The 12,755-nt window shown below is 36.2% G+C and overlaps 1 protein-coding gene across 1 annotated transcript; it reads left to right on the top strand.

Annotated features, from left to right (window-relative positions):
- The first annotated feature begins 3,398 nt into the window (after positions 1 to 3,398).
- On the top strand, positions 3,399 to 10,152 carry LOC147612655 (uncharacterized). The gene is made up of 2 exons (XM_086783231.1): positions 3,399 to 3,957; positions 9,665 to 10,152. The coding sequence occupies exons 1-2, from the start codon at positions 3,579 to 3,581 to the stop codon at positions 9,802 to 9,804; spliced, it is 519 nt and encodes a 172-aa protein (XP_086639357.1). The 5' UTR covers positions 3,399 to 3,578; the 3' UTR covers positions 9,805 to 10,152.
- Positions 10,153 to 12,755: the final 2,603 nt, after the last annotated feature.

Genomic DNA, 12,755 nt, shown 5'->3' with positions numbered 1-12,755 from the left:
GTTCTATTAATGAAGGCTTTCATTAGGTTAAATTGCCTTACCTTGCCTATAAATCTATATCTGATGTGGTTCTATTAATGAGTGCATGCATCGAATCAGAATATTTTTAAATTTATTTTCTATTCTTGTATTTTTAAATATGCAAACATGATAGAGAGAATGATAGAGAGAAAGTGAAAACTTTTAAAAGACTTTCTACCTATTCATGTTGAAACTTGAAAGTCTTGGGAAAGGATATTAAAGGTTTATCTCAAATTCAAAGCTATACCATTAAATGAGTGAAACAATCATAATATTTATCTACTTTCTTCTCTTTTCTACTTAGCCAAAGTTATGGAATGACCATTACTAAAGCCTTGCCTAAGCAGGCCAAAATGTGGTACCTACCTAATAATAAATGATGGAGGCTTTTAATAGAAATGACACTTGAGAAATGAAAGGGTAGCTTCCTAATAACAAATGAGGAGAGTTGGGGAGTTTTAATAGAAAGGACACTCTTCTTAAATGAGCTTGAAATTTCCTTCTTGGTTGCTTGTTGTATACCTACTAGTGCTTGTCAAAAAAGGCATGTACATGTATTACTTATCTGAAAATTGAAAAAAACACTTAGAAATTTACGAAGGATTTATTTTGTGGCCTAAATTTTGTTCATTTTTAGTTATAATACCCGCATATCACACTAAATTTTGTATTGAACAAGGCAAACATTTCATAGAATTCTTATGTTGGCCTACCCAAAAATAAGAAAAAAATATTATTGATAAAATAAATAAAATATTATTGATAAAATAAATAAAATATTATTGATGCTCAAGTAATGTTGAGGAGGGTGCAACTTAGAATATGGTAAACTTGGTATTGCATAAAGATAAAATTCTATTAGCATTAAGAAGAGAAACATCCTACTAGATTTTTTAATTCAAAAAACTATATAAGAAGTATAATTTTGTTTGTGTGTCTCAGAGAGAGAGAGAGAGAGAGAGAGAGAGAGAGAGAGAGAGAGAGAGAGAGAGAGAGAGAGAGAGAGAGAGAGTTCTTCTTTGCAAAAAGGATATGGTATTAGTGAGAGAGAAACAAAGAGAAATAAACACTAGATAGAGAGTTGGTGCAATAGCCTCAAGGAGTTTAAATATGACATTTATCAACTCATAAAATTATTTAAAAAATATTTTTGTTGAGAAGGAGTGTGTGTGTGTGTGTGTGTGTGTGTGTGTGTGTATGAGAGAGAGAGAGAGATAGAGATAGAGATAGAGAGAGAGAGAGAGATCTTTTTATGGAAAAAGTGTATGGATTTTAGTGAGAGGGAACTAGAGAGAAAGAAAGGAAACTCATAGTGAAAAAGGGCCTTTCTTTTTAATAAAACATCTAAGGTTAGAGGACATGCATGTATAGAGACATGAGAGAGAAGTGAAAGTCTAAAGAGTTTTACTTTTTTAAGGCCGAGAGAGGTAAAGAGAGAAGGGCCGCTCCTTGGCAAAAGTTTGAGAAGAAACCATTCCTTTTCATTATTACAAAATGATATTATAGTTTAGATCTCCCATAATATATACTATTGTCATTATATATGAGAAACCCATCATTTACACATCCTCAACTCAGAGTGATAAATCACCACCCAGTGACATCCGTGACCATACGATGAATATCGTAGAAGATAACAGCTATTATGAGAGTTACCCTTTACTAGCCCAATAAAATATTGTTGTGTTTGGATTTTAATGGAATAATGCTAAGGTCTTTAGTGACAACACCATGAATACTGAAAAAGGTATCAATTATTGTGAGAGTTACCCTTTAGTGGCCCGGTATAGTATTACTTTCTTTGGATTTAAATGGAATAATGCCACGACCTTTGGTGACCACCAGATGAATACCAGAAAGGATATCAATTATTGTGAGAGTTATTCTTTAGTGGCCCAAGAAAACATTGTTCTCTTTGGATTTTAATGGAAAAATGCTGAGGCCTTTTTATTGGCAAGTCAAAACGGGTGGTTGAGTATTAAAGTTACCATTCTTTTATTGGTTGAAAAAAAGTTACCCTTCTTTTATTGGTTGAGTATTAAAGTTACCCTTCTTTTTATTGTTTGAAAAAAAGTTTTTTAAAAATCACTGAATGTATTTGATAATAAATGAGGGGGTGGGAAGTTTTAGCAAAAAGGAGTTGGTATCCCTTGAGTGTGCCTTTTGGAAATTTCCTTCTTGGCTAGCGAGAGGGTTTGCAAGATGGATGGTAGAAAAAGTTCCCATAGATACTCTTGGCACGAATAAAACTAATGAAAGCGAATGGCCCCACACTCCACTTTACTGAACGATTGCGTAGGTTGGAAGCAGCTGGGTGCTTGGCACCATGCCCTTTCTATGTAAAACTCTCTCCCTACACATGGATAGCTCTTTCTCTCTTTTCCTCATGTCTATCTTTCTTATTTCTCTCTCTCTTTGTATGACTCTCTCTCTCTCTCTCTCTCTCTCTCTCTCTCTCTCTCTCTCTCATCCCCTTTTTGTGTTTATCCTCCTTACCTCACATCGTGTATCTTTGTTCTCCCGATCTCTCTCTATATATGACTCCTCTCTCTCTCTCATCCCCCTTTTTTTGTCTATCCTCCTTAGCTCACATGTATCTTTCTTCCTTTTTCCCTAAGGAAATTAGATGATGTGTATTTTATTTAGATGTTGCAATTGAGGGGTGGATTCTTTATCTATAAAACTAGTACTTACATGAGCGGCCATGGTCGAGTGGTCAATGGTTGTTACTTTTATTCATTACCCCCTATGGTTGTTACTTTCATTACCCTTGGGGGAAGGATATGCATCAGGAAGGTTAAAGTTAAGTCCTCTTTTTCTCTCAAAAGGTGGTAAGCCTTTTCTTTCCCAAAAAAAAAGTTGTTCACCTTATCCATTTACTTTTGGCATCATGTTCTAGAAATGTAATCAATATCCACATTGTTTTTTCATTATTTCATCACTTGTACAAAAAGAAGTTTTGAGTTTCTTTGAAATTTTCTTCCATAGCCAGCTTGTTAAAATATTCTAATTATAGTGGCCATCTCTCTCTCTCTCTCTCGATCTCTTTGAAATTTTCTTCCATAGCTAGTTTGTTAAAAAATATGTTTGGTATTGTATTTCAATTATAGTGGTTCTCTCTATCTTAGCAATTACCTTGAGAGCTCCCCCCCTCTCTCTCTCTCTCTTTCTCTCTCTTGTTTTCCACTTTCCTTACACTAGCTCACGTCTATCTTTCTCCTTTTTCCTCCCCTCCCCTCCCCTCCCCTCCACACACACACACATACACAAACACACTCTCTCTCTCTCTCTCTCTCTCTCTCTCTCTCTCTCTCTCTCGTTTTCCACTTTCCTTACACTAGCTCACGTCTATCTTTCTCCTTTTTCCTCCCTCCCCTCCACACACACACACACACACACACACACACACATCCATCCATCCTCCTTATATGGTGTTCTCTCTTGTTTATTATCTCTTCCTTACCCTGAACCTTCTTCTGAGCCTTCCATCTAGGAGGAGTTGCGCGTAGGAAATTCACACAACACACCCAGCCACCCAGCCACACCCTCCTTCATTAATGGCCACCCCCACCCCAAAGAAAATCACCAGTGCGAAGCAGGCCGTCCAGGAGATGAAAGACGGAACCTATGACCCTTATGCTCTGGTAGATTACCTCAAACAGACTCTCTTCCGCACAATTGTGGACAAGAGTGTGAAAACTGCCTCCGTCAGAGATTACTATGCGGGCCTCTTCAATCCGGGGAAGGGAGACATAGTGAGCTTCCAACACACAAAACCTCATGGTGAGCCCTCCGCTTCCATCCACGTTTGGTTTGTGCCACGAGTATCTGTGGATCGCCTTATCCAGCACAAAAACAAGTTCCCCGACGGAACTCTAGCCACCATCGACCTTGCACGTCCCGGAGCGCATATCATTTGCACCGAGAAATTAACAGGTCCGGCCCTTCTTTTCTTAACCATTTTTATTGAATTTTGTAAGTATCAACAAAATTTACATATTCTTGGAACCCCAATTTCCTAAGTTACCTCCAAAAAAACCCTTCTTCATATATGAAAGGCTCTATCTATCTAGTGTGGAGGGTGCTCATGGTACCCTCTACCTCCCCTCTCTACCTCTTTCTACATTTACCGACTACCTGTCCCAAGCTGCAAATTTCTTCTAAACCCCAACTCTGTATAGGATTTGTGGCTCACACCACCCGAGTACCACTTCTTGATTTTTTGACCCATAAGATCTGTCTCCTCCTTCAATCAAGATTGTTTTCTTTTGGTGGGGGGAAGTGAATGGAAGGAGGTAGAGAAAGGATCCCTAATTTTCAGTGTTGGAACTGTGAGGAGTTTGGTCATGGTTGTATGAATAATTGTGTAATGTGGTGGTGGCCATGGGTTCATGGGTATGTTCATATGTTGGGCTTTGGGCCTAGGCTTATGGGCATGGGCATAATAATTGAGTGTGAAATGGGCCAAGGTATATATGACAATGGCTCATAGTTGTAAAGGTACCTTTCAATATCTTTTATGAATACACATTACCTTGATGCCCATGGCACAAGTATCCATGGTGAGCTTCTCCCATATAAGATCTAGCATGGTGACCAACACTCATCTTGTATACTCCATGTAATGAGTGGGCCTCTTTCTTGCAGTGGTATCAAAGCAAAGTCTTGATCCATCTTTATCTTGGTTTCAAGAAATTTTGAAAAATTATCAGATTTCTTGATTTTCTCGATCTTTCTTGAGATTCTTGAAATTTTCCAAGATTTTCTTGAAAATTTGGTGCAAACATGGAGGAATCACTCAAATTCATGATAAAAATCAGAGCAATGGTGATCTTGAATGTTGGTGATGGCATTTGGATATGATTTGTTTCCAAAATTTGAGCCATTTGGGTCAATTTTGATAGGTAGACAAATTTTTGGCCAAGTGAGTGTGCAATGGACAAGGTTGTATGGTGTGGACTTGCTCCTCTCCTTCAGGCTTCCTTCCCTTCCACGTTTTTTATTCTAGGGAATGTTGGGAGTTGATTTCTTCATCTCGAAAGGCATGAGAGGTCATTGTGGAGCTCAAGTGAAGCTGTTTGATGGTTCAATGTGGTAAACAACCACGATTCTCTCTCTTGCTATTGCAGCCTCATGGCCATTTGCGCAACGCCGCCTTCCTAGTCTCTAAAACGTGTGAACTTGGAGTCTAATGCTTAAATCTCATGCTATAAGGCATACTAGGCCTTCTACATGTGTGTTTGATCTTCTTTCTTGCTCAAGAGAGGGTAAATGGGCTACGCCGTTTTTCTCAAGATTTCATGAGGATTGGAATGCTTAATGAAGCTTTGCTAAATGTTGATTAATCTTCTAATAATGATGACTAAGCCTTGATTAAGCCTCTACATAAGCTAATCTCTTCAATTTTTCTAGGATTTCATATTGGGGTTTTCAAGAAATCAGGGTACCTTTCATAAATTTTGGAATATTTCTTCAATAATCTCCTTTCTCATGCTTAGCTATACTCATACATGTGATCAGTTTCTGCTTGAGCATGGGATCTCATGTAAATCTTCAATAATCTCCTTTCTCATGCTTAGCTATACTCATACATGTGATCAGTTTCTGCTTGAGCATGGGATCTCATGTAAATCTTCAATTCCTTGCATTTCTTAAATTTCATGAGAAAATTAGGATTTTCTTCAATCTTTTCGAGAATCCAAGGCGTCAAGCGTAATCATTAGTCTTTCCTCTTGTCATCCGTATCATCATTGCATCAAAAAGGTGGAAAGATTAGGGTGTCTTGATGAAACGGGGTTTTAGGGTAAATGCTTCAAGATTAGGGTTTTCCTTGGGGTTTTCTTGATTTCAAATGCGTAAACTCATGCCCCCATACTCCTTTGTTCATGCCATGCATTGTTTTTACCCTTGGGAATTGCATACATCCATGTTTTGCTCATTGAGGTCAAATTGCTCTTCACCTTGAGGGTCTCTTTATGCATCGTGCATTGAGCTATTTCCATGAAGCAATGGGATTGAAGAAAACCAAGGAGGGTTGTTGCACTACCATATAGTGTCATCAAAGACATTAAACCCTTGTATTAGATGGATATGGCATGCAATTATAAGTGCCCTTTGTAAGTGATGTTAATCATCTATTTGAGATTCAATCACTCTCCACATCACATTGTACTACACTTTCATTTCTAGCCCACTAGTTATGTGTGAGGGTACTCCGGTATTTGGAGGAGAGACAAAGCAGAGCATGGCTTGAACTCATCGTGTTGTGGGGGAAAGCGGTATGGTAAGGGATTAGGTCTTGGTGGTGAAGACATGTCTCAAACTTGTGCCCTTGGAATTCAAAATTGGGTACAAGGGTTGGAAGAGCTTGGCTAGGAGATTAGAAAACTTCAATGCGCTTCTTCAACTTCACCTCATCGACTACCAATTGTGGTAAATGATGTGTTTTCATTGGGCATAGTATTGACACATTGGATAGTGGATGCATTGCAAAGGATAAAGTGTTATGCATTGGATGCAATTGCGGAGACTAATTGGATTATCTTATTGATGCATTATGAATACCTTGTGATGGAAATTACAAGAGGACTTGATGGGAATCAATAATTTTGTTTGCTTATATTGAGATTTGACTCTAATAGCAAAAGAATGCTATCGAAATTTCTTAATACCTACAACCTAAACCCTAAATTCATAGGGATTTTTAGGTCTTGCCTAGGGCTTTTTACCCTCTTGTAGTGCTCCATAAGTATTTCACATAAAGTCTTAAAGATCTTGTTTTTGACATCATTTGGGGGGTGAAATTAGGGTTTACCAAAAATATCCAAACCCTAAAACCCTAGATTGTCTTGCAAGGGTCTTTACATATCCTTTTATTAATTCATTAGACCCTCCAATCAAGCCCTAAACACTTTGATTCCTGTTTCATTTGCTAGGTCAAACTCGCACAGTTGATTTTTTTGACAAAAGTCAAAACAAAGTTGACTTTCACTTTGACTTTGGTCAAACCTTTTGGGGGGATGATAGTACTTGCTAAGATAGTTACAAAAAGCTAAAGATCATCAAACTTGGTCTAATTTTGGTCATCTTATAGCCAAATTTCAATTTTCAGTAGTACTGTATAAACCCTAAAACAGAGAGTATTTGCCTCATCTGAAAAACTTTCTGTTTTTGCATATTGTGTTTACACATCATTAGCTCTGCATAGAGCCCTTGAGCACCCAATTTTGATCTCATTTGACCTTTCATCCATTCAAATCTAAAAATTACAACTATGCTAAGGGGAAGACCACACAGGATTGTGGATGAAACTCAAGAGATGTTGGAACCTAATCAAGGGACACTTGTGGTAGAAATTGATGGTGCACTTGACATTGGGGATGATACATGTGTTGAGACAATGCCGATACATAGGTTGGTGTATGAAAAAATTCTTGGAGAGGGAAAAGGCAAGAATTCTTGTGTTGAGGAGGTTACCTATGTAAACGTGGTGGCATCGAAGGGCAAAGGAGTATGTGATGATGTCACTAATGCAAGGGCAAAATCTTCTAAAGCCAAAGAATTACCACCCATCTCCAATGACATGTATCACATGATGTGCATGATGAGGAAAATGTCCAATAACATGTATTAAATGATGTGCATTATGAAAGAAATGTTGGATAGCTTCAATGACATGTATCACATAATGTGCATGATGAGGGAAATGTTGGACAGCTTCAATGACAAATAATCCAAATTTTAAGATCAACTCCTCAACTCACAAAATCAACTTCTCAACACTTTCAAAAGTGAAATGGCCTTGTTGAGAAGTAAATCAAGGAATGATGTTGTTCATCCACCTTATCAAGATGTGAGGATGTATCATGATAGGACACCTTTGCAAGATACTTTTATAAATAAAATTTCTCATGATAATGTAATGCCAAGGCCAACAAAAGGAGTAAGCATTAGATATGGAAATGACATGTGTTTTGGAAATGGGCCAAAGTATGTAAGACAATGGCTCATAGTTGTAGCGGTACATTTTGATATCTTTTATGAATACACATTACCTTGATGCCTATGGAACAAGTATCCATGGTGAGATTCTCCTATATGAGATTTAGGATGGTGACCAACACTAATGTTATCTACTCCATGTAATGAGTGGGCCTCTTTCTTGCAAATTACACTTGGCTACACCCCTTACATAGAAAGAGTCTATGAAAGTAGCTACAACAATCCAAGGATTATGATTGGCTCCCCCTCACCTTCTAAAGAAAGAGATCAATGAAAAACTACAAGGTGCACTTGATTGGATGGAGAACTATTCTCATGAGCCACCTTTATTTCCTCTATTTGTAATATTTTTCATGAGCCATCTATGATTACATGTACCAAGCCCTCTAGAGAAGGAGGATGCCCTCCAATATGGAGGCGGTCTCTAAGACCTTTGTTATGGAGATGTAGTGTGTGTGATTTTAAGGCTATAGGCCTGCTGACGGCATCCAAACGGACGTATCCTGATGGTTAGGAATTTTCAAAATTAAGATGACATACTAAGTGCAATGGGCAAGCCTTATTACTATAATCACACAAAAATGCATCCTTGGAAGAATGGTGTGAACTTAAATGAAAGGTTAACACTAAACTTAGACAACCATGCACATTATTCCTAGACACATCTTTGCCTTACTGAATTGATGGAGGTGAATCTTAAATGCATGAAAAGCTAGTGTGTGCCACCTAGTTGCACACATAACACTCACAACATGTTCCCTCCTCACCATGCTCGTGAGAATTGATTGCATGACCTCAATATCATACATTCAAGTTTAGACCATTCTTTTGAAGACCTCTATAAAAAAGGATTAATTTCTTTATTTATTAGAAGTAATTTCTCAAGGATATTCTTATATGGTATTCATAGATGCATTTTTTACCAATCTAAGCTCAAACCCCTTTTTGAGCTTGTCATCTTCAAGGCCTTACAAAAGTAAGAATATCAAAATTTCTTCATGAAAATAAAAACAATAGCTAGGCGTGCACAATTACATTGTTAAGTTGCTGCTCTTTTTTTTTCGAATTTCATTTCCTTGACTTATTTATATTTTTGGCTCAATATTGCTAGTTGAGATTCCCCCTAGTTCTAGTTTTGGCTTCAATTTGCAACATTGTGTGATATTGTGAGTCTAAATGTCAATTGAAAAACCCCCTAGAATTAGGTAAAACTCTACCCTCAGCATATGTAAACTTTCTTTGATTTCAAACTACTTAATTGAAATGGAGGTCTTTTCTAAGTGATTTTTCCTCCAAAGTTTCATCCTTAAAATAGGATGCAAGAGAATAGGACAAAACAATGATAGCAAAAGGTTAGATAAAAATGATTAGGAAACAAAGAAAGAAAGTCTAGCCTACAAGGAGAGAGGTTTGGGAGGAAAATAAATAAATGCATCACTAGGGAGCCATTCATTGGTGTAAATTTGTCTAGCTGCATTTTCATGGTGTCTAGCTGATAGGAAATTGCTGTAATACTTCATGTATATTTCCTTTATAGCTCTACTAGCCTTAAAACATTTTTTCCTCGCAAGTACAATAGTATGAAAAAGAGGATATTCTTGTAATTGATTCAAGTTAATGTTTATTTTGTCTTTCATTGCAGGTTGTTGTTTTGTGATTGGGTGGGATAACAAGAATGGCCGCCTATATTTAGGTCACATAGAACCTTCTGAGACAAAAGACCGTAGTTACATTGCCAAATATGTAAGGAGGGAAGAAATTTTTCCTGTTTGTAAAGAGTAAACTCTCCAAACATATATACCTTGGAGGGGATGATGACACATTACCATCAAGCTACAATAACTATACCGTCAACATTGTTGGGACCATGAACTCAAATTTTATTTGGATGGCTTTCCAAGTACTACATCCTGAATCTGGCCAACAGGTTCGTGAAAGCATGGTGATAGATTTCAAGAAGAATTAGAACAAAAAACACACATATCACATGCAACCAAATAAATTCACAAGGGCAGCATGTTGTCCTTTTTAAGCTTAAATGTACTTCTTCACAAGGTACATTAGAACTCGAAGATGTTTGATACTGCTGGTAATACTCAAATATATAATGTAGTGTTGTTATGATCTTAATTCCTTTTTTTGCTATTGTTGTCTTATTGAGTAGTTGTATGGGTGATTGTAGTAATTGGGACTTTTGGATGTTGTTAAAAGTTGAAACTTCTCAAAAAAGTGTTATGGTTTGAGTACAAATTAAGAATAGATGCTTGATAAGTAAGTTTAGAAACACACAATTTTCTTTCATATCCTGATATATAATATATTTATATGGGGAGCACTTCTAAAATTTCACATAATGGCATGTAAAAAAAGGCTTGTTTTTAATTTAGCGACACGTCTAAAGTTTCACATAGATAAGGGTAAAACATGTTTGTTTGAGTCCATGAACTATATGTACATCTCCTTTTAATCATTGTGAACGATTATTTTGAACTATTCTCCTCACATTTCTCAACTAGGCATCTATAAGTACTTTCATCAACATATGTTTTGTCTAACGATATTAATGGCCTCTAGTACTTGATTTCTTCTCACATTTTTTGACTAGGCATCAATAAGTAATTTCATTAACATATATTTTGTCTAACAGTATTAATGGCCTCTAGTACTTGATATGAAAGTTGTATGTCCAACCTAAAGGCTTTATGCATAGGTGTAAGACTTCTGTTTTGCATGCTCATGTTATAGTCCCCCACAATTGTCATCTTTGTCGTGATAGTACTCACATCCACATTTTGGGTGCAGGTTTCCTCATGTAGCTTTGTTTTTATCTTTTTCCAAAATACTTGTAAAAACCATATAATGTAATGGAAGCTCTTAATAATATGAGAATAGCTTCAAAAAGGACAAACCACATGTCCATATCTATTCTAAATGTGCATTGTCCGCCTATGTTAGGAGGACTTAGATCTGAAAGTTTTGGGTCAATTAATGTTGTGAACACTCTCGCAATACTATAAACTTTAATATAATATCCTTTTGAGGGGAACTTAATCATAACTAAGAAGATTTTTTGTGTTGAGTCTACTCTCATTCTCATTGCTTCTTTCCATACTTGTGCTTGTTTGCATGTTTGAGCTTTGGTTATGCTTGAGAGTGCATGCTTGTGAGAGTGTGTTTCAAGTGGGCTCTGAGTGGGATTTTGAGGAAGATCAAGAAGAACGATAATGATCTACACATAATTTTGACAATGGCCACAAAAAAAACAGGCTAGGCAAGGTGAATAATACATCTTCCCCACTCATGCATTCTAGGAACCGTAGGGGCATTGGGGGGGTGGAGTGTATAGCACTCCTATTGGATGTATTATCCACCCCAAAGATGACGTGTGTGTGTGTGTGTGTGTGTGTGTATGTTTAGCTCACCGCATGCCAAAGTCTTCACACCTTATGCTTAATATTTTTAGGGATAAAGTCTTGTGTAAGGAGGTCTCAAGTTTATGGCACAAGACTTAATGGGCTTATGAATAAGCTCACGGTGAAACTTTGAAAGCTTCCAATAGTGAAGCGTAACAAAATGGATTGTTTTTAAGTTGTTGAATTCTAAAGTTTCACATAATAAAATGTAAAAAAATGATTTATTATTTATTTGTTGATGAAAATTGTTATTGAATAGGCAAATGTTTTCAAATTCAGTTTATAAACTACATATATTAGCTAAAGTTTCACATAATAAAGTGTTGAAAAATAATGATTTTTTATTATTTGATGAAGATTGATATTAAATAGGAAAATGTTTTCAAATTCACTTTATAAACTACATATATTAGCTAATTTTCTTTTAACTCTTGTAAATAATTTTATTGATTTTTTCTCATATTTCTTTTCTAGGAGACGATAGATACTTCAATGAGAATATATTTTGTATAACATATTGATGACTTGTAGTACTTAAAACAAAATTCTTGTGTCCAACCTAAAGGCTCTATGATTTTTATGTTACATTCCTATGCTTCCCTTATGCTCAAGATTAAGGGATGAGGTCTTATGCAAGAGGTCTCAAGATTATTCTAAAGCTTAAGGTATGAGGGCTTGTGCAAGAGGTATCAAGCTTATGGCACAAGGTTTAATGTCTTATGCATAAGCCCATAATAAAATTCTAAAGTTTCACATAGTAAAGTGTAAAAAATGGCTCATTCTTGATTTGTCAATGAAGGCAAGATCAAATGGATGAATGATTTCACATTGACTCAATGAACTGTGTATATAATTAGCTAATCCTTCTGAGCAATTATGGTGAACATTCATTTTTTAATTGATATTTTATGAACACTTCAATCAACATATATTTTTTCTGACATTATTGCTAGCCCCTTACACTCTTAAAAAAATCTTCGGTCCTACATAAAGGCTTTATGCATAGGGATGAGATTGTTTAGTTTCTTACTTCTGCTTAAGCTTTATGGATGAGGTCCTTTGAAGGAGGTCTCAAGATTTTGGAACACAAATTGATAGTCTTATGCGTAAGCCCATGGTGAAACTTCTAAAATTTCACTTAGTGGAGTGTAAAAAAGTGGTGTATTTTTTCATTTTTGACTTTAAAGTTTCACATAGTGAACTATAAAAAAGAATAGCTTTTCTTTTAATTGTTAATGAATTTTGTGATTAAATGAACAAAAGTTTTCAAATTGAATCCATGAATTGTGTGTATTAGCTAATCTACTTTTAATCCTTGTG

Source organism: Cibotium barometz, chromosome 45, assembly GCF_041138505.1.
Source record: "Cibotium barometz isolate CiBa-2024 chromosome 45, ASM4113850v1, whole genome shotgun sequence".
Classification (NCBI taxonomy): Eukaryota; Viridiplantae; Streptophyta; class Polypodiopsida; order Cyatheales; family Cibotiaceae; genus Cibotium; species Cibotium barometz.
This window is presented reverse-complemented; position numbering and strand designations above follow the sequence as displayed.

Coding starts and splice junctions, on each gene's coding strand:
- LOC147612655 (XM_086783231.1), top strand. CDS start 3,579: ATGGCCACCCCCACCCCAAAGAAAATCACCAGTGCGAAGCAGGCCGTC. Junction 3,958..9,664: donor TTGCACCGAGAAATTAACAG/GTCCGGCCCTTC, acceptor CTTTCATTGCAG/GTTGTTGTTTTGTGATTGGG.